The sequence below is a fragment of the Serinus canaria genome, chromosome 3, assembly GCF_022539315.1.
Source record: "Serinus canaria isolate serCan28SL12 chromosome 3, serCan2020, whole genome shotgun sequence".
Classification (NCBI taxonomy): domain Eukaryota; kingdom Metazoa; phylum Chordata; class Aves; order Passeriformes; family Fringillidae; genus Serinus; species Serinus canaria.
In genome coordinates, this window is record NC_066316.1 from 73,969,468 (window position 1) to 73,990,969 (window position 21,502).

A 21,502-nucleotide genomic window follows, 5' to 3' on the forward strand; every position below is an offset into this window, starting at 1 on the left:
TACAGTTTTCATGATAAGGTATTTTCATTTCTCTAGTTTTAGCTTGCTGTGAGGCAGCTGTCAATTTATTCTCATTGCTCTCTACTTTTATTGCTCCAAGCTTAAACTGCATATGTCAGACTGACAACAAGGAAAGTTTAATGTAGTTCTAAGTCTTGCAAGCATACCTGGAATATTACAACACAAATCTAAAAATACATATATATCATTCCTTTCAGCTTGTGTGTGTGTGTTTATTAAAAATAGTGGAGACAGAATAAAATTTAAGAGATTTTACAGAATGGAAAACTACTTCAGACAGACAAAATTCCTCTTCTCTCTTGCCAGAAAGAAATTTCCTCCTTTCTTTCCTTCTAGAGATTTCAGATCTAGTTATCAAACATCATCCTCACCCTTCTATCTAGTATAACCTTTCTCTGCCAAAAGGATAATACAACTCCTATTCACATACTACCATGGATATCTGGAGATAGGATCGTCACAATTGCATTATTTGCAGTTGTCATACAGACTGAGGCCTTCGAGGGTTAGATACCAGATAGAGGAACAAAACTCTTCTGTTTTTTATCCATAACTGACAGACACTGCAGAATAGCTCCTTTGCACAGTCATGTTAAAGTTTGTTATTACGAACTCTTCAGGCAGAATGCCTGTTTCAGCTGTATTTATTTGAGTTGTAGCTGTCAAAACAAAGATTACATCATTTTACACCCATGTTTTACAAATTAGGTAGCCAGAACATCTGCAAAATGAATAGTAAGCTCATTTACTTTGGCAAAGGCTTTGATATCTACTGATAAAAACAGTACCTGTATACAGTATTCTTAGTGTACTGGCTAACAGTTCATATTTGGACAACCTGTACTGATTTCTAGCTACATTTTTTAAAGCATTTGTTCTTACTGGTTCCTGTTATGTTTTGGAATGCCTTTAAAGAGAAAGGCCATCCTTTCTTTAATCGCTTTTTCTGAAGGAGAAAAAACCAACACAAACCCCACAAACTTAATAGGAAATAAGTTTATAAATATATTTTTAGTATAAGTAGCTAAAAAATAGTTTTATGACACAGTTCAAACAGCCTTATCCCACACACTGAAGTAAGTACCATGCTTAATTGAAATCTAAATGGGTGGAAAAGCTTCAGGGCTATATGATGGTGTTCCTAGCAAGCCCTAAGAAACAGAGCAAAGGGAAATCATATTAAAAATGTGCAAAACCTTTGCATGAACACAAAAACATGACTTAAAATAAATAAAAAGCAAAATAAAAGTAGAAAACACAATTTGAATTTGAAGACTTCAATGCAGAGCTCCTTCTAATAATTAATATTTTGACAAATTTCTCTTGCAAATCTTGAAATGGTGTTATAAAAAGATGTTTTTATGTAAAAGATGTTCCACAGGCAGCATATTAAATGACCATTCCTGCAAAAAATTTATAACTTTAAAAATCAACTCTTTCCCCACATCTTTTAAGAATCTCACTACACAAATGATCATCAGAACTCCTTTATGATGAACATTAGAAACACTGGTTAATCCCCATACTTGCTCATAGCAACCTGTTTTTATGCATTTGCTCAAGCCCTAGAGTATCTAGGAGCCTCCCAGTGCCTTTATACAATCCTAAGATGTCACTGCTGTGCTTTAATGACACACTAAGAGACAAAACCTGCATGAAAATTCATACTGTCCAAAGAGATTTCAACTTTAGATTCTGAGGAATGGAGATGCAAGAATGAAGTGAGTTCCTAAAATCATGCAGATGAACCAAGTAGAATGAGAAACTGAATATGAGCTATCACCTTTCAATCATTTTTGCTAATTATATCTCTGTTTCCTAAGTTGATAAAGGAGGGCCTGAGATATGCAGAGCACTTTCTTCCTTCCACTATATAAATATTAATGTAATGTTCAGACTGGCAAAAAAACCAACATATTTTTAAATACAAAATCTTCAAAGTTATGCTAAGTATTCAATAGTCATGTGATTTTTTTTTTTTTTTTTGGTCAGGTTACATTGAGGTGAAGAACACAAAGCACTGAGAAAAGGAAAAGATTGCACAAGAGTGGAGAAAATTATGTGGTGTTGGAAACCAGAGCTGAAGCTTATTGAAGATCCACTTGGATGATTTCTGTAATTCTCAAATTATGCTGGTCAAAGCTAGCTATTTTTCTTTTTATACACATATGTGAAAATATGGTTTACACTGAGTGCCTTTGTATGATATCCACATTTGCATCCACAGAAAACATTGATCTGCTTTCTAAACTTACAGCCTCTGGACAAGTGAGGAGAAAGAGATTTGCTGACTAGCAAAAGTGGGAGCCCAGCCTTTTGTCCCAACACCAGACAGTATAAGGTGGAGAGTGATAGTTGGAGCCAGAGAACAGCATCACTCTGAAATTAACTGCCTTCATTCAAATATTGTCAACTAAAAATCCATGCAGTGGTGGAAAAGCAAATATTCTGGTTTTAAAAATTCTGCATCAAAAAGTTTGTGATATGGTATAGCCAGAGCTTTCTGCTAAGCTTCATATTGGACTGCACAGTCGGGCCTTCAACTTCTCCAAGTACACCTTCATATTTGATACTACCAACACAGTACACCAAAAATGCTGATAGACAACTGTACCACAACCACAAGGCTAAAGCTATTCCTTCTGGAAAAAAACCCAAACAAAAAAACCCAGTCTACAGCTGGACTGATACAATCCTTCATCTGGACCAACAGAGTCTGTATTGTCTCTATGTACCACACACCAAAAAGAATTTATGTACTTGAGAGACAAAAAGCTTTCTGAATAATTTTATTTGGCCTAGGGTCTCTTTTACAAAGTATTATATTGGAGAAGCAAAGATAGTAAACAGAGGGCACTGAAGAGAAATATTTTGAGGATAAGTTCTGTTCTGCTTGTAGGTGGCCCCTTTATTTCTCAGTTTTCTTGTGCCCTAACCTGTCAACTTCCTGGATTCCAGATGAAATTCTATCGCAAAGAAATTGTTAAAAGTTGAAAAGCCTGTGTTACTAGGGATTAGAAGAGTTGCAGTTAAAATTATTAACTTCACATACTTTTTGTATTCCTGCTATTAGAAAGAGTCTAAACCTCTTTATTTTGTCCTCTCTAAAAGCACAGAAAAACTCCTTGTTTTCACCAACGATCTTGCAATCTAGTACTGCAAGAGACAAGAAATGGGATACTTCAAGAAAACAATGAAAAAAAGATAATGTGATATGAAGATTTCAAGGACTGTTGCAAACACATGTAGAAACAAAACAAGAATTTTAAGGAGGGATGCTTTGGGAATTGGAAAAGACTCATGAGCTTCAAAAAGAGTATGGGGAAAAGCTTAAAAAGAAAGGCAGAAAAATTAGCACACAAGAAATGAAACCTCATGTTTAATGAGGATGTTAAGTAGTTCCTTGGATGAGAGTCAGTACAGAAAATAAGTATAGATGATAACCAGAAGAAAAGCCACTTGGAAGCAGCTAGATGCTTTTGTACAGTATTAAGTACTCCTGCTACAATTTTTTTCCAGCCTACTACAGATACAGACAATAACTGCAAAATTTTATGAATTTACATTTTACAGAAGACTGAGTATTTGAACTCATCTAGTATATTATATAATTTCCAGCTTGACTTTGCAAAAAAAAGTCAAACTGGTTTATATTACGAATATTTATTGCTATTCTATTTCACATAATATATACATAGGTTTATATATAGGTTGGAATTCTTAATAGTGAATCAATTATATGGAATTTTACAGACTAGAATGCATATGTTCTACTTGTGAATATTTCCTAGAAAGCATTAGTGAATACAAATTCATTTGAGATTTCTATCAGATATTCTGACTACTGTTGCTCTATTGGCATATATGTTTCAGAGGTGAAACAGATAAATTTGGAATTAAAAATACTATCAATAACCCTCTTTTGACTCTCAGTATATATTTCCTTTAGTCAACTTTTTTCTTTGTCAATCAAGTTAAAACAATAACTCAAAATGAAGACATCTTGGCATATGCATCTATCATTCCTTCTACAATGTAGTACTCCCACTGGCTTTCATGGGAATTATGCATATGAAAAGACTGCGTTATTGGGCTAGATTAGGAGAAGACATTTAGAAATACTTAAATCATCATACCACTGTAGAACCTAACATTTATCAGTGTACTTAAGCCCGGAGCAATATAAACAAAAGTACAATGGAAATATATGATGGATAGATTTTTCTTAACTTTTTTAATAAAATTGAACAGAGTTAAAACTGTTTTTCTTGCTTTTTGATATATGAACAAATAAAGGAATATGAATCAGATCACTCCAAAAGACTTGTTATATTCCTAAACCAGAGAAGTCACATATCAGTAAGAGGACAGTAAAAGTTAAAAATACATTGCAGTTATATGAACTAGATGTCTGTGTAACCATGTAAAGGTCCTTAAATTTTTTCTTGGTATTCCTATGTCTTTTTTAACCTATTAAACCTGATCTTCTGGAAGCATAGCCAATCATCTTTAACTCTTCATACACATGATTTCCATTTTGACTTCATTCTCCTCCCATGCCATGACAACACAAGGATAGTATGAACTATGTTCCTCTGACCCAGGAAAGATATTGGGCCCTTCCTTTCTCCGAGCTAAAACTGAATGGACCTCCACTTTACTCTAATGGATTGGGTAGACAACGATTGGCCCTTTCCCAGAAGTACAGCTCAGATGTAGAGTCAATCTTCTAGGCTAGTTAGAATGGGATGATAGTCTAATTTTTATTTTTTTTTAACCTTAAACATACTGCTGCACAGTTAACCATGATCTGTTATTTTTGATTGCTAGTAATACCCTTGTCACTTTTGTAAAAAAGTATTCTCACCTGCCTGCAATAGTGCCTCAAATTCAGATTGTCTAATCTGACTGGAAAAGTTCAGATTTTAACTTCTAAACACCCATCTACTTTATAAAATGGGCATTATAAAGTTTTGACTCTGCAATAGTACTTCTACAACTTGAAGCAATCCTGAGGAATGAACACTTCAGATATTCTTTACAGGTGGATAGTTCACATCTGGACATTACTAATCCGGTCAGTCACAAGCACTTATCTTGTGAGATAAGGATATTAGAAACAATATCCATAAAGAGTCCTGCTAGAAGCATAAATCCTTGAATTAAAAACCTGTTCATGCTGCACATGCTGCACCTTTTCCAATTGTGCTGTAGACTGTAGCCTGGGTTAACAGATGTCTTTGTACCCACCAGGTGCAAGTCATTTTCTCAGGTAAAACTAGACTTTCTTTAGAAGCGACAACCCCATTTCATCAAGAGAAAATGTATAACTTATAACGTATATGAAATTACATCTAAGTCTAGAACACTGCATTTCAAGAAAGAAAACAAAAACCAGGGGTTGTTTAAAAGAATAACACTGTCGAAACATGACTGAGAATCTCAAATATGTGAGTCTGGGGCAAAGAGGAAAATAAAAATCCCTGTAACTATTAACTACCAAAAGCTAATAGGTTGAAGTAATTTACTTTTAGCAGGTTAAGCTTAAGATCCAAAAGCACAAAAAACATTCTAACGGGAAGCCTAGTGAAATGCTGGAATAGATAACTTACTTAGGTAAGTAATCATAACAAATCTTTAGGCAGCCAGGCAAGTGCTCACTTAAAAAGACAACTTTTATTGATTGTTGCTTTGGAAGAAGAGGGAGGGGGCAGGCATGATGCCTTTAGGGAATAAGTTTCAGTTGTATGATTCCATGCTGAAGTGACAGAAGAAATGTAGCCATGTAGTGAGCGACACCCTTGCTGTGGGATCTTGACTTGGAAGGAAAGTCTTTTTTCTGGAAAAACCAAATCAAGTTCTTCATGTATACAACCACTTGGATTCTGATACAATCTATGAATCACCTAGCTACATTGATCCAATCTGTAGCTTCTTTATTCAACAGTTTAATGGTAACAACTTTCAGGGCTGGACTACATACAACCAATATCTGATCCAGCCATAGGATATAGGATTTTGCTTGTTAAAAGCAATTACTTAGTAACATGTCCCATGGCCTTGAGGCCAAAAAACACTAGCAACAGCTGCTAATAACTTTGAATTCCAGATGTGGACTCTGCTGAAAAAATTAAAGGAATTAGTTTTACAATATTTTGCTTCAAAAATCTAGATTGTACTCCAAATGCTTATTATCATATCTCCACTTTACTATTAAGTTGGGATCTTTAGTGTTTTGTTTGTTTTTAATTTAAGCCTAAATTTTTACGGGCAGATCAACTTTAATAATTAGAATCACAATCCTGTAGAAAGGCCACAAGTCTTTGGAGTCTTTGGAGAGTTAATACAAAGTAAAGAACCTTCTCCTGCTTCCAATAAAAATGTCTGACTAATGGGAGGGAGAACACAGGACAAATGTACAGCTCTCAGTCTGATTAGCAACTAAGTTCAGAAAACCTATCATTTTCCAGCTTCATTTCAATATTCTTGCCTATTATTCCATAATAAGCAGCATGTAGAAGTAGGAAAGTTACATAGCCATACTTATTGTCTACATTGATATCACTCGATCCAACGCCAGGTAAATGATCCAAGGCAAAAAGAACAAAGCTACATCACAGCTCATCTTTTGGATGGTCAGAACCACGCTATCAGAAAAAAAAAAAAAAAAAAGTTTCTACAATGTATAAAGACCATGACAACTGAAGTAGGTACAACAACAATGCAGGAAGTATCAGGTGTTCTCAAAGTTCTACACATAACATAAGTACCTCCCGTTCAAGACACCGTAATTTGACAAAGTTACCAACGTCAGTGCTTCAAATGAAGTCTTTTAAAATACATCTCACCAATACACGATTGCTCTCTGTCCGTGTGTACATTACTACCCTTTTTACAACCACTACAAAGGGGCACCAAACGCAGCTCCGCACCGCCTCCACCCTCCGATCAGTAAAGTTGCCAAAAACAGGGGGCCGGAGTGAAAGGAGCCCCGGGCTGCCCCTTCGGGCTGTCCGCGGGGTACTCACCATGCCGGGTTAGTTTGGGAGACTTTCTTCCCCTCCCCCTGCACCTACGCACAACGAAGGAGAATGGAGAGCAGTTTCAGCATTAAATTTGAACTTCCCTGCTTTTGTTAGCATGAGTCACCACCTTAACATTATCTCAGCTGTAGACTTTTATCTGTGAATATCTAAGCCCTGTCTTGTGGAAAACTAATTACTGAGCCACTGAGAGGCTTCATAATGTCCTGCATTTAAGTCCTGAACATCATACATAATGCATAGGAAGCAGTCGCTGCACTCTGATTACAGAACACTGTCATTAAGAGAGCAAATTAAAGATGTGAATAATTCACTGGCTGAGCTTATTGTCAGTGCTGCATTGTGAAATTAGAATTTCTAATAAGTACTGCAATTTTTTTAACCCAATTAACACAGAGAACATCTTGAGTCTGATTAGTACAATAAAAATTATTACCTTATTCTTTTGCTTCACAACAGCCAAATTAAATACTGTACTTAATTATGCAGCATTCATCGCTTCTGTGCTAGAAATAATAATAATAAAAAATTCTCACTATCGCTTTAATAAGACTTCCAATATTTAGAGTGCAACTGAAAAATAGAGCATATGAATCTCCTGCACAATTTCTTATCACAAAGTTACTGGCTTTTTTTTTACAGACTTTGAAAATAGGGTTTAATATCAGCAGCCGACCATGATGTCACTGCTGAAGTCTTCTCTGGAAACAAAAAGGTATTCAAAAAAAACCCACAAAACGACCCTTCTGAACAAGCTCTGAATATATATTGTGAATTAACTTTCTCTGGGTTGACGTGAAGGCAGAGAAAAAAAAAGCATTACCACTCACTGCCTTGAAATCGAATACACAAATATACGAACACAGAAACATGTATACACACACACACTCATATATATACAGGTTGTTTCAGAAAAGATGCTTAGGAAATATACTAGGAAAAAAAACCGAGCTGGATCAGCTCTCTTACCTCAGTTCCCTCTTGGCATGGGATAGATAACATCCTTTCATCCCAGAAAGGAGAAAAGTCCGATTCAACATCCAGCATGTTGATTTTTCCCCACACGATGCCTGCTGCCATGTTAAATAAAGAAAATGATCACTGAGGATGCAGCTTTTGTCTCCAAATATTTGAATACTGCCTTTTAGTGACAAGGACCCCAGGAACCTTCGCACATCTGGCAGCAGACACCACTGGCTACAGCTGCTGCAATGGGATTTTTCCTCAACCCTATTTCATTTCCAGCTCCTTTTCCTTCCCCATCCTGAGGAAGTTTAATCACCAAGCATGGCTGGGGAAGAAAAAAAGAAGAAAAAAAAAAAAAAAAGGAAAGGTGGCATTGCAATCACAAGCTTTCTTGGTTTTGTCCTAGAGACAGGGACTGCAGCAACCACCTTGCATCTTTGTCTAGTTATTTTAGCATGTGCGTGCAAGAGGGGAGGAAAAAAAGGACTGAAAATTATTCAGGCATAATGCAATAGACATAAAGAGACAAAAAGACAAGGAGAGAAAGAGAGGGGAAGAGAAAGAGGGAGAGTGAGGGAGGGAGAGGAAACAGAAAGACTAAGAGAGGGAGAGGGGGCTGTCAGTGCAGATAAATCTGCATATGGAAATCAGGGTTATCCTGGGTACAGTTTTATTTAACCATGATGTACTGTTTTTTTAATTAGACAGGAATTTAAAGAAGGAAATGAGAGATTCTTACAGACACAGGAGCAAACGAAGCATTTTAAATCACAGCAAAGCTTTCAGAGCAAGCTGTAGCAACAGCAGCAAAACTTTTTATAGCAACTTTCTTACTAGAAGGAAGTTTCATGCACTGCTGCTATTTTGCACCCAAAATCCAGGCAAAAATGGAAGAGCATTCATTTGGAAACAAAATCAAACCGCAGCAATCCAAAATAAGACAACACTTAAAAAAAAAAAAAAAAAAAAAAGACCCAGAAGCCCTTAGGTGCACAGCATGCACTTTAACCTGTGCTATGCCAGGCACAGGTTTTAGGACTTTTGCCCTGGCCCCCATTCTGTGGTGGCTGTGACACCCAATGGAGATGCTGCAGTAAATGAGAGGAGTGATGCCTAGCTTGAATTTCAAATGCACTGAACACCACTTCCCAAGCTTGATAAGAATTGTGTGTGTTTGGGGATACAAGCATTAGCTTGCAGACATAGGAATGATGGATATCCTTATGTAAGACTTCAGAAAAGACCAGGAGAACTTCATGTCCATCTCTATGAGGGAACATGAGAATGAGTGAACTGAGAAAGCTGAGGAGAAGGGAAATGAGATTCAGGTAAAGTCTAGACAAGAAAGACACCATAGAAAGGTAGGGGACAGTTGCAGTACAAGGGAACTTACTGGAAAGATGGGCCAAGACTATTTATAACAGCATGTAGAGACAATACAAGGGGGAATGGGTTCAATCTGAAAGACAGTATGTTTAGATTAAGTGTTAGGAAGAAATTCTTTACAGTAAGGGTGGTTTGGCACTGGAATGGGTTGAACAGCGATGTTGTGGATGCCCCATCCCTGGAGGGGTTCTAGCCCAAGCTGGATGAGGCTCTTAATATCCTGGAGTATTTGAAGCCACCACAGAAGGGTTGGAAGTATCTGATCTTTAAGGTCCCTTCCAACCCAAGCCATTCTATGATTCCATGATTCTGTGGGGACAAGGGAGGCAGCTGAACAGCAGCGGCAAGACGGTGGCGGTCATGGGCGAGGCGGCCAGAAACCACTTGCGGTGGCGGGACCGCCAGGGGACACCCAGCCGAGCAGGGAAACACGGCGGCCTGTCAGACCTGGGAGGAGCGGCGGGCGGCGCTTCGCCCTGGGGTGGGTGGGGCGGAACGGGGAGAGGAAGCGGGAGAGGAGAGGCAGAGGGAGCGGGAGATGGAGCGGGCGGGAGCCGGGGCAGGCGCTGCCGCGCCGGGGAGGAGGCGGGGCGGGAGGAAGAAGCGCGGCCGGGGAGGAGCGGCCGGCGGCCAATGGGCGCCTTGGCGCCTGCGCAGTGCGCGGCTGGCGGCAGCGCGCGGGCCGTACGGAACGGGCCCGGGCGCGGAAGGGCAGCGGCGGCGCGGGCGGAGCGCAGGAACCGCCCGAGTCCCTCTGGCGCCGGCCCGGGGCTGGCCCGGGGGGAAGCGCCTCCGGGCAGAGGGAGGCGGCGGCGCGGGGCCGAGGCGTTACACGTGCGGGTCGTGTTCGTGGGCGCGTCCTGGCGGCCCGCCGCGCTGCTCCCGCCGCTTTGCGGCTCCTGCCCGCGGATTGCAGCCGCCTGGAAGGTTCTGCTTGGAGGACAAGGAGGTGCTTAAAGTGCTTGATTGTTTCCGCTGCATCTGGGATGTGGTAGACAGGTATGGAACTGACGGGCGTTGTGGCCGGGAAGAGGTGCCCTGTTATGTAGCTGTTCCCCCAGGGTTTCTGTCCTGTGGGGCGATTTTGGTTCCCCGAACGGAACAGGCTTTCCCTAGGAGCTCCTGTGGCTGAGAGCATTCCCTTCCGCTGTCCCAACAGCCCTGCGTAGGGTCTGGCTGTAAACTGGAGTGCAGAAGTCATTCTGTTTCTACCTTCTCAGCCGCCTGCTCCGCAGGAATGTGAATGCATGAGAGAAAGTAGAACGGAAACTGTTTTCTTCTTTTTTTTTTTTTTCCCTTGTGCTTATATTTTAGTTAAGCCTCTGTATTACCAACCTCTAGCCATTGTGTTGACTAGTTCCGACAAGAACCATATCGAGATCTACCAGCAAAGAAATTGAAAACTTTAATTTAGCGTTTTAGTTATATTGTTTGTGTATTTTTTATAGGACTATCTGACACCTGTTGCCTAATTCTGCTCTTTTAGTATATTTTATAAAGTAGGAATACACTAATATTAACTGTACAGTGAGCTTCTTTTGGGTATGGTAATCTTTTTTGGTTTCGTTTCTCTTTTTCCAGATTCCTGGGTAGTTAGATTTTATTTATTTTTTTTTTTTTAATATTGTGAGCCTGTAATACATTATGTACTTCCATAGCATAGCTACTCCGGTCATAAACTGAAGTGTTGCTGGAAGTAGCTTTGTAATGTATTCCTGTCTTGTGTTATAACCTACTGCTAGTCTAACCTCATCACTAACTAATTCATTTAGAGAGCTAAACCAGAAGAAAATGTTTGGGTTTTTTTTTTTAAGTCACTACTGTGTCTTCTTGAACAGGTTCTGTTCAACGAGGAAGATGTGGTTGCAGAATTGTGTGACAGGGCTTGTGACTATGATTGCCATTCTTGGTGGTGTCTCTCAGCTTGTACTTCAGTGTTACAGTTGGTCAGATCTGTGTCCTCACTTGAGCTGAAGGATGATGTGGAGTTGTACCAATGAGAAATTTATTTGAAGAATTGCTATGAGTATTTTTGTATTTAACTATTTTTTTTCTGGGCCAGGTGAAAACAATGGAGGATGACTTTGGGGCTTCCTTCACAGCCCCATTTCTCACTGAAAGCTTGGAGCTGGCGATGGAAGTGGAGCATGAGAGCTCAAGGCCATCTTTCTTTTCTTGTGCTTTTGACAGCCAAAATGGAGGGAGAAGGTTTTCTGCAGAGTCTTATTTAGCAAGTGGGTCTCTTAAGAGGTATGGGATTTTTTTTTTAATTACAAATATAAAAGCCTTCTAAGATATTCTTTCCACTCATGTTTGGTGCTGACAGGTTTCCAAATCAGTTTGTTCTCCAGCTCTTCTGATCCTGAAATCAACTTGGCAATATCAAAGTGGGAAGCACTGTTGTGTTGATAAACAGTTTTGAACGGTGCTGTAGATGCAGTTCTTAGCTTTCTGAACTTACTTTTAAGATACTGTAATGGACATTTATAAGCCTGTTAGGATAATTCAAAACTGGCCTGTTGGGCAGCAGTATCTGAGATCACTTGAATTTCTGAGAAGGCTTCAGTCCTGCTTTTCCCAGTCATGTGCTCCAATAAATGCCAGCCATTTTTGTCTCTTTTCCACTCTTCCTGGCTTCCCCAAATTGCTGGGGCTGGCCCTAGTAACTTTAAGACCATCTTTCTCAGAGCTTCACCCTTGCATGCATTCTGGATTTAAGGCATAGGCTTAGCAAATAAGTATTTTCTGTGAGATTTTAAAATGTCACTTTGGTTTAATTGTTATTTGCCTTATTGTCTGTCATTCAGCTTAGTTTTATGTGCTGGTTGTTAATCTTACAGAGGTTGTCTTGTTTTTCCTACAAAAGCCTAATGTTTTTGTCTGTCCCCCCACCAAGCTTTGTATTTTGTGGTGGTACTTTTTTTTCCCACAGTGTTTTCTGTAAAGGCTTAAGGGGGGGTCCACTGCACCTCCCTCTTTCTCTGCCTTATCTATCATATTTTCTAGTTGCATCAGAGCACCTTCATTCCAAATGATGTCAAGTAGATCAGTAGTGGATTCCACATTGACAAAGAAGCATTTCACCTGAAATTGTTTCTGTCATTAAAACTCACTGAGGAGCTTGTATGCAGACAGGTTTCCCAGTCACTATGGTTGTGAAAACACTGTTCTTCCACTGTCTATTTATGTTGTCTACCTGGATTGCAAAGTCGTGGAAAAGCCTCCATGTGAGGGACTCTACTTTCATCATTGCTTGGAACTGGAGTAACTGGATTTAATTGCTAGAGGCTTCAAAACAGTCCAGTGTTCAGGAAGTTACCAAGTGAATTAAAGTGTTATGGGAGGTTGAGCCAGTTGTTCAGCAGATTCTCTTTTTGCTTTTGAGAATGAAATGGGAAATGGTGCATAGTTCAAGTAGAATATTAATTTGGTGTGTAGTATAATGGAAACTAAGTGCTTACCTATTATTTTTATTTTTAAAATAAAAATAGTTTTTACATTTTAGGGAATTGAGCTTCATCTGTGTGGGATTATTTTATGAAAGGCAGTGGGAAAATTCTAAAATAATTTACCATGTTATTGAGCAGTTTGCTGTGATTTTTTTTAGTGCATGTTAATGAAACATTTTTTTATTTGTACAATTATTATGTTTTAACAACACAGGTGTCTGATTTTTCTCCACTTTGAGTAAAATGGTAAATCTGGTGTTATTTAATTTTCCTTTAGCAAGAGCAAAGGGTAATCATGGCCTAGTGTTAGCCCAAGTTATAGTGGCAAGGTCCCATTTTGACCCTCCTCTGTTCATCTGACTAAGAGTGTGCCTTTAGCAGTGTTCTCAATATAAATATTGTTAAATGTATGTAAATGAACAAATGTATGTTCTAGCATTAGTTACTAGGTAAGTAGTGTGCCTTGAGACACAAGCATACCGAGCAGTGTGTTATCTTAGATAGCAGCCTCTTCTCTTCACAGTCTGTGTGTTATGTCTCAGCTCCTTTTTAAGTATGAAAATACATCGGGGGTAATCTATTAATTTTTGTTTTCAAAATCTACTGTGACCTGTGACTATATCCTGTATTATGCTTTTGAAGCTAGGAGTTGTCATATTTCTATAGGTCATATTACGCTAAAAGGTACAACTGTCTTTGAGACATCTGTCATGTCCATGTTGGTGATATATTCAGAAAGTATTGGTGGTACATAAGCCAGCTGTAGGTATTGTACTCCATAGGTTTATTACTGGAAAATGTATGAATATTGTTGGCTCTATTTTGCAGGGTTTTGCTGAGACTAGATCCTTCTCCAAATGACTATGAAGAAAATACAGTGGAATTGTTTGGCTTTCAGTGGGTTACTGAAATGGCATTAGTTGAATCCTGTGGATTTCTCTTTGGATTACTTAGGTACGATAATATTGTATTTTGTAATTAATCCACATCTGTAATTATACCTGCTGTAAGGTTGTAACAAACTTCACATTTAAAAGTAACATCATAAAAGACTGTGGGCTGTGCAATGCATCTAAAAATGATTAATGCTGTCTGTGTAATGCTCCAGTAAGTGATGGATAAGACACAGATGGAATTGCAGGAAGAAGTACATTGTGTCACGGATTCTTAATATTATGTGACTTATTATTAAGTTTCTAAGTAGTGTGATGCGTATCTGAGGCATCACCAGATAAAAAAAAAATTAAGTATAGTTATTACAACAGAGTGTTGGGGTTAATTTAGAAGGCTCTAGCTTCAGAATTATATGAATAGACTATATAAGATTTCCTTGAATGAGATTGTGCTACACATATAATTGAAGTTGTCTTTTGAAGATTTTTAGTCCTTTTTTTTTGTGCATAAAGGGAAGTGGAGGTTAAAAATCAAATGCTATAAGTGCTGGATGCAGTGCTTTCTTCAGTTGTTTGGATTAGGATAGCTTCAGCAATCTCTTCAGATACAGTTACTCAATGTTTGACTAATTCAGTGTAGATGCTTAATCTGGTCAATGCAAATACACAGATCACTGATAATCCTCTTTGCTACTGATAATCCGCAGGATGTACAGCACATACAGAGAGTGGATGGGAGAGGAGCTTTTGTATGATTTCACAAATATATGTGGTATATTCCATCATTCCTTTCATTGCAGGGGATTCTTCCATCCCTTTAGGGTATGACCAATGGCATGATGTGCAACATGATTAATAGGGTCTGGTTTATTGGAACATGATGACATAAATGACTGGAAGTGTATTAAAAGCACTATTATTTAGCTTTACCTGTTGGATGCAAGCTTTGACCTCACTGTGTTTTTTAAAGAAACCCAAAGTGATAAAGTGGGAGATAGGAGTATAATTTAATTAAAACTTTCAGTGTTTAGTCTGATTTTTTTAACTGTTCATTAGTATAAATCACTGGGCAGTGACACAGAAATTTTGAATTAAATGGCAATTTTTAAAGTTTTTTTCCTGTCATGTAAATTGCTCTGTAATTGTAATAGAGATGAACATAAGGCAAAATGTGGTTTTTTTAAGTTATTCCACCTGTACATTCTTTAAAACCTACTGACCTGGTAGGAATAATGGATTTCAGCTAACTCTTGGCCAAGTGTTTGGTTGCTACGTTGTCTTTTGGTGTGACAAGCCCTTCTGCAAAGGGAGATGTCTCTGTAAAGACATTAAGTTCATTTTTTCAGTCATAAAATGGAACAGTTTTGTTTATGGAGCAGTTGACAGCTGAAAGCAGAAAAACTCCTTTTTCCACTGTGGAAATTGAATATGTTAAGTACAAGTTACAATAGTTTTTGAGGATAGGGTGGCTGTAAATAGTTAAATTTATGAAGTACAGTTAATATCTATGTTTAAATATATGCTTACAGAAAGTTAGTCTCTTTTAATATCTGAGATTATACTTAATATTGTAATTAAAAATTATTTACAATTTTTAAATATTGTAGTAAATAATAGTATACTGCAGAGCTGCAAGTTAAAATAGTAATTGCATAGTAAAAATTTTACTTATGGGTTTTCATGTGATAGAAGTGGGAGTCAAAGTGAATGAGACTATGTAACCATTTAAGTGGCTATATTAAGATAATATATTTTTGATTAAAAACAGAAGTACCCATTAACTTGTCAGAATGTGTATTTGCAAATCAATAATTTAGTGATTAACAGCCATGAGGATCAATCCTTGAGGTACAAATGCACTAAAATGATTTATTTAAATGATGGTATTTTTGTTGTGTTTCTTGTGCCAGTTTGGGCTTTAATTTTTCAGCCCACTGTGTTCTGTCTTTGTCAGTTCACTGGAGAGTATTTTTCTTTTTTTTTTCTGTCAATCCTTTCTCTTACCTTCCTTCTCTAAACACCAGTCTCAACAGCCCTGTTGCATAAAGCCCTCCTGCTTCAGACTTCCTTCCTTTTTACATGGTTGAAATCCTTGAAAAATCCAGGCAGAAATTCAACTTTGATTTCAAAACAGACAAAAAACTCTACAACCCACTTAAACGATGGAAGGGTAGCTGACATGGCTTTTTCCAAGAAAACAAGACAGAGTGAAGGGAGATCATTTTACTGTCTGTATGCACTTTAATATGCAAGTTACAACCTGTAGTTTTGTCTTTTAGATGCTTCTTGTGTCTTTTAAATGCTTCCTAGTTTTCAGAGTTTTTTTCATATGAACAGTTGATTTATGTTAGATCCAAGTAGCCTGTTTTAGAATCCTTCAGTAGTTATTGCTTTGACTGTATAAGAAATGAGGCAAAGAGCTCTCTCCTCAATTTATGCAGGATTTTCTTTCAAAACTCTGTCTGACACAGTTGTGCTTTTCATATATTCAGTTTAGTACTGCTTTATCTCTGTGGAGATTCTACTGGAAGACCACTTGCAAATAGCACTTGTTAGAGAATATGGCCAAGTGTTTACCTATGTTACAGCTTTTGTTTAAAATATTCATTTGCAGTGGCACTGGGCTTCTTTAAAAATGTTCTCTTTCCTCTCCAAAACTGAACTGAGCTTTAACTTTTCTAAAGACACCTCCTTTTACTCTATTCTTTTTGTTGCCGTTTATGGTTTGTGCTGGAGTTAAGGAGCTGACCATCCTAAGCAGGAAGCAGTAGAAGTTGGAGACGGGATGTATTAATGCACATTCTCAAATGGATTAATTTAGTTTGTACTGAGTGTGTGCCATGAGGGCTAACTTTTAGGTTTATTCTGTGGTCAAATATGAAGCTGAGTTATGCTTGTGGTATGATCAGTTGCAGGGAATGGCTTTTTTGGGTTTTTGTCTGAATTGTTGTTTTTTGCCTTCCCCAATATTCAGCCAATTGTTTGGGGATTTTTTTACTGTGTTTAATGATTTATAAACATGCACAAAGGCTATTCAATGTCATCCCTTCACACTTGGATGTGTCCATTGCCTTTCACTAAAACTTGTTTTCTAAGTTACCTTTCCATAAGCTTTTTCAGAGTTACAAAGCAAGAAACAGCTCTTACCTTTCTCTGTTTTATTTTATGCTTGCTAAAGTGGAGTTGAACAACTGTTACCTATATAAATACCATAAATCTTTGTATTCCTTTAATCAGGCAACAGATATACAGACTGGAAAACCTAGTACAAATGAGTTCATCTGATTTTGGTAAGTTTTATGAATTTAATTTGACATTGCAATAGGCAACTGACTACCTTTCAATAAAGAAGTAAATTCTCACAGATCACGCTTGTGCTTTGACTCTTGACCAGGAGACTTTGGAGTGTGCCTCAGAACAGCTCCTTTATAAGCAGCATAAAACTGCAGTTAGGGTGGAAATATAGGCAACCAAGTGAGGTTGGGAAATAGTGGAAATGCTGGGAGTCAGTTTGGAACCAGATTTGCCTGTAGTGGTAGATGGACAGAGCAATCCTTAGTGGGGCATTTTGCGTTAATTTGACTTAAGGTGTCACCCCTAGAGCAGAATTTGGCAAAACTATTAACTCTTTTGATTAAAACCAGAAAATTTCATTGATCATCCCAACAATTATTTTAGTTACAAAGGTAGTGGCTTGGATCTTTTTTCAGTGTTTCATGGGCTTACATTTAAACAAGTTAGATTTGCTTAGTTTTGAGTTATTTACAAACTTAGTTTATCTTTGCAGTAGGATCGATAAAATGGGATCACTGCAAAATGCTTTCTTTCAATTAAATACTGTGGCATGAGAAGCAGCATGTTTCTGAAGGATTATTGCAGCCTTGGGCTTATTGTAAGTTGAAGGCTGAATTACTTAGCAAGTTGAGAAGTTCAGTAATTACTCAGAAATAAACTGTCTATAGTGTCTTCTCATTACAGATAACATGCTAGTGTTCTATGAGTGAATATTTTTACACATTACTTTTTTTTTAACATTGTGATGTTCTGCCATTTAAATGATGTGACTTTATTATCAAGCTTCTTTTGTGTACAGTTCATCATCAAAAACTTTTGTAGGTTTCAACTACAGAACTGTATGTTTCAACATCAAGAAACTGTTCTGTAGGTTTATGGTTTTTTCACTTAAATTTAAGCACCTGCTTGGTTGCCTTCTCTTCTTTGTATCCCATTCTTCCACTTGCCAATTAAGCTAGTAAAATTAAGAACTTAATTTTGTGCTTTACACCAAGCTTTGTTTCTGAATCAGAAGCAAATCACTGATTCAGCTGTGACTCAGTTCCCTCTTTATAGAGGTGAGCTAGTAGTCGAAGGGTATCATAAGGATTCAAGTATTTAAAATGGTCAGCAGAGTGATGTTAGTTATTATTGATGTCTTGAATAAATGTGCTGTCACCACCGTTTAAAACCCCACTTAAGAGTTTTAGCTCACTAAATCTTTGTTGTACTGTATGCTTATGTAGATGTCAATATTGTACATTAAATTTTGTTTCCTATTAGTCTTGATGAACTTTGGAGACTTTGTACTGAGAACTGTGTAATGTAGAAGGCATGTGAAAATACTGTAATATAAAATTTTGCTTAAACAGAACTTCTGAGAATTTAGAATACAGTATTTGTTATTTGTACAAATCACCAGTAATATCTATAAATAATTACTTTAAGAGGATCAATTCACTATATTCTAAACTTGTGGTTCATTACCATGGCAGATAGTATGGCTTCTGATGTGGTGCAGGTAGGCTGTACACTGGAATATTCTGATTTGCTTTGCCTGCTGAATGTTGTTGCTCAAAAGATGTTGAGATAGGCTTGTATGCACAAAGCATTATTTTGGGGGTCTATAATAAGTGTCATATATGAACTTCCAGGTTAATTGGAGGAGATGGGGGAAAGCAAAAGGGAGAGTTAGAGCAAGATCAAAAAATGGGAAGACTCCCCAGTGGTCAGGTGGGGAGAGGAGCAAGAAGAACTTGCTCCTGCAAGTTCTGCAAGACTCCCCAGCGGTCAGCTGGGGAGAGGAGCAAGGAGAACTTGTCTTTCCCTGGCTCTGCAGTCCAGTGTAGTAGGTGACTAAGAGGTTTTGTCATGCATCTCCTCTAGGGTGATGCACTTTCATTTGGTCCTGCTCAAGGTCCTCATTTGATGCTTGTATTGAGGATTCTCTGAATAATCAGTACATGTTGTAATCAGGTACACGTGTTGCAGGCTGAGTGCTTGCTAAACTTTTGTGTGTATATATATTTGTGGGCTGTAGTTATTTGGCATTTAAATTACTGTGTTTTGTTTGTTACGCACTAACTTTCATCTTTCTCTAATATAAGCTGAAAGCTACAAGGCAAGGTCAAGGAATAAATAAGGAGTGATTCTCACACATGGCAATAACTTCTAGTGAATCTCTGCTCTAATGGGGGTGTTTGAGCTTGCAGGTGCAAGATGAGGATGGTAACACCATAAGAACAACAGCTTCAGAGAACAAAGGAAAGGAGACATACAGCCAGAAAAATTGCCTGAAAGCATACAGAGCTGCAAGTGAGAGGCAGGATTGTGAATGGATGATCTCAGCATTATGCACCTGCAGGTTTTGTGCAACAGTGATGCTTCCAAGGAAAAGTAACAAAAAGTGTATTTACAAATGAGTTCACCTTATTAAACTTATTTGTACCTTATTATTGAACCTTATCACAGTTTAAGTCTGTCAAGAGAAAACGGTACTGGTAAATTGTTTTACCCATGTCTTTACTGAAGGTGTCTTGGAAGCAGCCAGGAAGCAGGGCAGTAGGGCTGAATGATTTCTTCTAGCACTGAGAGTACTTACCCTCACTTTTCCTGAGTGTCTTCTTTTCTATCTCTATCTGGATATGTGTTAAGACAAAGAAAGGATCTCTCTGGCAAGATGATATTTAGAAGTGGGTGTTTGCCATCAATCACTCACAGCTTGTCCTTAGGGGATGTCTTTCCAATGGTCTGGTCTAATTTCTGTGGAGAATGCAAATGTTAAACAAGTCAAGGTGTGCTTGTCATCTGCTTTAAGCTACTGGTCTCTTATTTCAGGTCAAGCTGCACACTTGCACTCTGAAGCAGAGAGCATCAGGCATCAATGTCTTAAGTTTTTGCATTATGTGAAAGTTTTCATCTTCAGGTGAGATTTACACACATTTTACTAAGTTGGGTACTGAGCTTTATGCAGCTGCTACCTACTTGTTTTCTGATTGTGTGTGTTGTATTTTTCTGTACATTCAGGTATCTGGAACCCCCTAAGGTGGAAAATGTTGGAGTGCAACGTCCTTATGAAAATGTTGGAGTGCAACGTCCTTATGAAGAGCTAGAAGCTCAGTTACCATCAGTGTTGGTGGAAGAGCTTCATGCTTTGACCGTGCATGTTGGTCACCTTTGTGAGCTTCCTAGTAATGTTCTGGCAGCATTTACTATTCAAAATCAGGCAAAGGTTGGTGTCTTTTTATAATTTTATTTTGTATGTGACATTATGTATTCAATTCAAAAAATTTTGGCTTACTATAAGTTAATCTTTTTTGGTTTGGTTTTTTTTTCCTTTATTAAGTGCTATCCTCTACTTGGTAAACACAACAGATGAGATCTGGATTTTCTGTCGTTGTTTTGTTTATCTATTTTTGTTCTGTAACTTTAGAATTCTTCCTATAGTATACAAATGATAGTACCAATTACAGGTAGATAAGAAGGCTTGAATTAGCATAGCTTGTTTAAAAAATTCCTTGGTGTTTGTCTGTAGTAATGTTTAAAATTTTTTAAGCGTCCCAGGAGGAGGGCCATTTCTTTAAAAATACATTCTGAAATCTGACTCAGAATGGGAAAATATTTTTTATAAAAGAAAATGCAGATGTGGAAGGAGGCACAGCAGCATTAAATACTACTGAAGTATACACCATTAGGATTTGTGCATACACATAGCTAATGCTTTCAAATCTTATATAAAGACAGAAAAGGAATTTCAGGCTTATGTTGTATAAACTAGTATCTGGAGAGGAATGATCTGCTGAGAAGCAGCATTTTGGACCTTTATTTAGCTTGTCAGTAGTGGTTGAGCAAAATTTTGGAGTTATTTTAAGAGCTCACTTCAGCAACTTTTGTGCTACATAATGCTTCTCTGTAAAAAAAAGGTTAACTAAGGGTCTTTTAATTTGTCAAGCTTGAATCAAAACTTCATAAACAGCTCCTTACAGACAGAATTGTAATGAAATTTTTTGTTTCGTTTTTTTCTTTAACTGAATGGCATGTTTGTATGTTACGTTATATTTGATCATAGATATTCATAATGTTCATTGCTGTCCATCTTACAATGTCAAGTCCAACCATTACTCCAGCACCTCCACATTTTTCACTAAACCATGTCCCCAAATGCCACGTCCACATGTTTTTGAACACTTCCAGGAATAGTGATTCCAGCACTAAACCTGGGCAGCTTGTTCCAAAGCCTGATCACCCTGTCTTAGCACAGTATCCAGAATTCATTAAAGAAATGTTAAATATAAGTAAATGTATTTCTGATCACAGGTGCTTCCTCCATCATGGCACTTACTACATCTCCATTTGGATATTAACTGGCTAGTATTAGAAGTTCTTCATGTACTAGGTGAAAAACTGAAGAGTAAGTATGCAGGCCTTTTTCTTGAACTTACTCTTTTACAAATGACTTACCTAATTTTCC

At 37.8% G+C, this 21,502-nt stretch overlaps 1 protein-coding gene across 1 annotated transcript in view; it reads left to right on the forward strand.

Annotated features, from left to right (window-relative positions):
- The first annotated feature begins 10,176 nt into the window (after nucleotides 1–10,176).
- The window catches only part of MMS22L (MMS22 like, DNA repair protein), an 89,680-nt gene continuing 78,354 nt past the window's right edge, over nucleotides 10,177–21,502 (forward strand). The window contains exons 1-7 of the mRNA XM_018918181.3: nucleotides 10,177–10,415; nucleotides 11,479–11,666; nucleotides 13,694–13,819; nucleotides 16,996–17,048; nucleotides 19,870–19,957; nucleotides 20,059–20,263; nucleotides 21,349–21,442. Coding sequence (XP_018773726.3) covers nucleotides 11,488–11,666; nucleotides 13,694–13,819; nucleotides 16,996–17,048; nucleotides 19,870–19,957; nucleotides 20,059–20,263; nucleotides 21,349–21,442 — 745 coding nt within the window. The 5' untranslated portion in view covers nucleotides 10,177–10,415; nucleotides 11,479–11,487. The remainder of the gene's footprint in view (nucleotides 10,416–11,478; nucleotides 11,667–13,693; nucleotides 13,820–16,995; nucleotides 17,049–19,869; nucleotides 19,958–20,058; nucleotides 20,264–21,348; nucleotides 21,443–21,502) is intronic.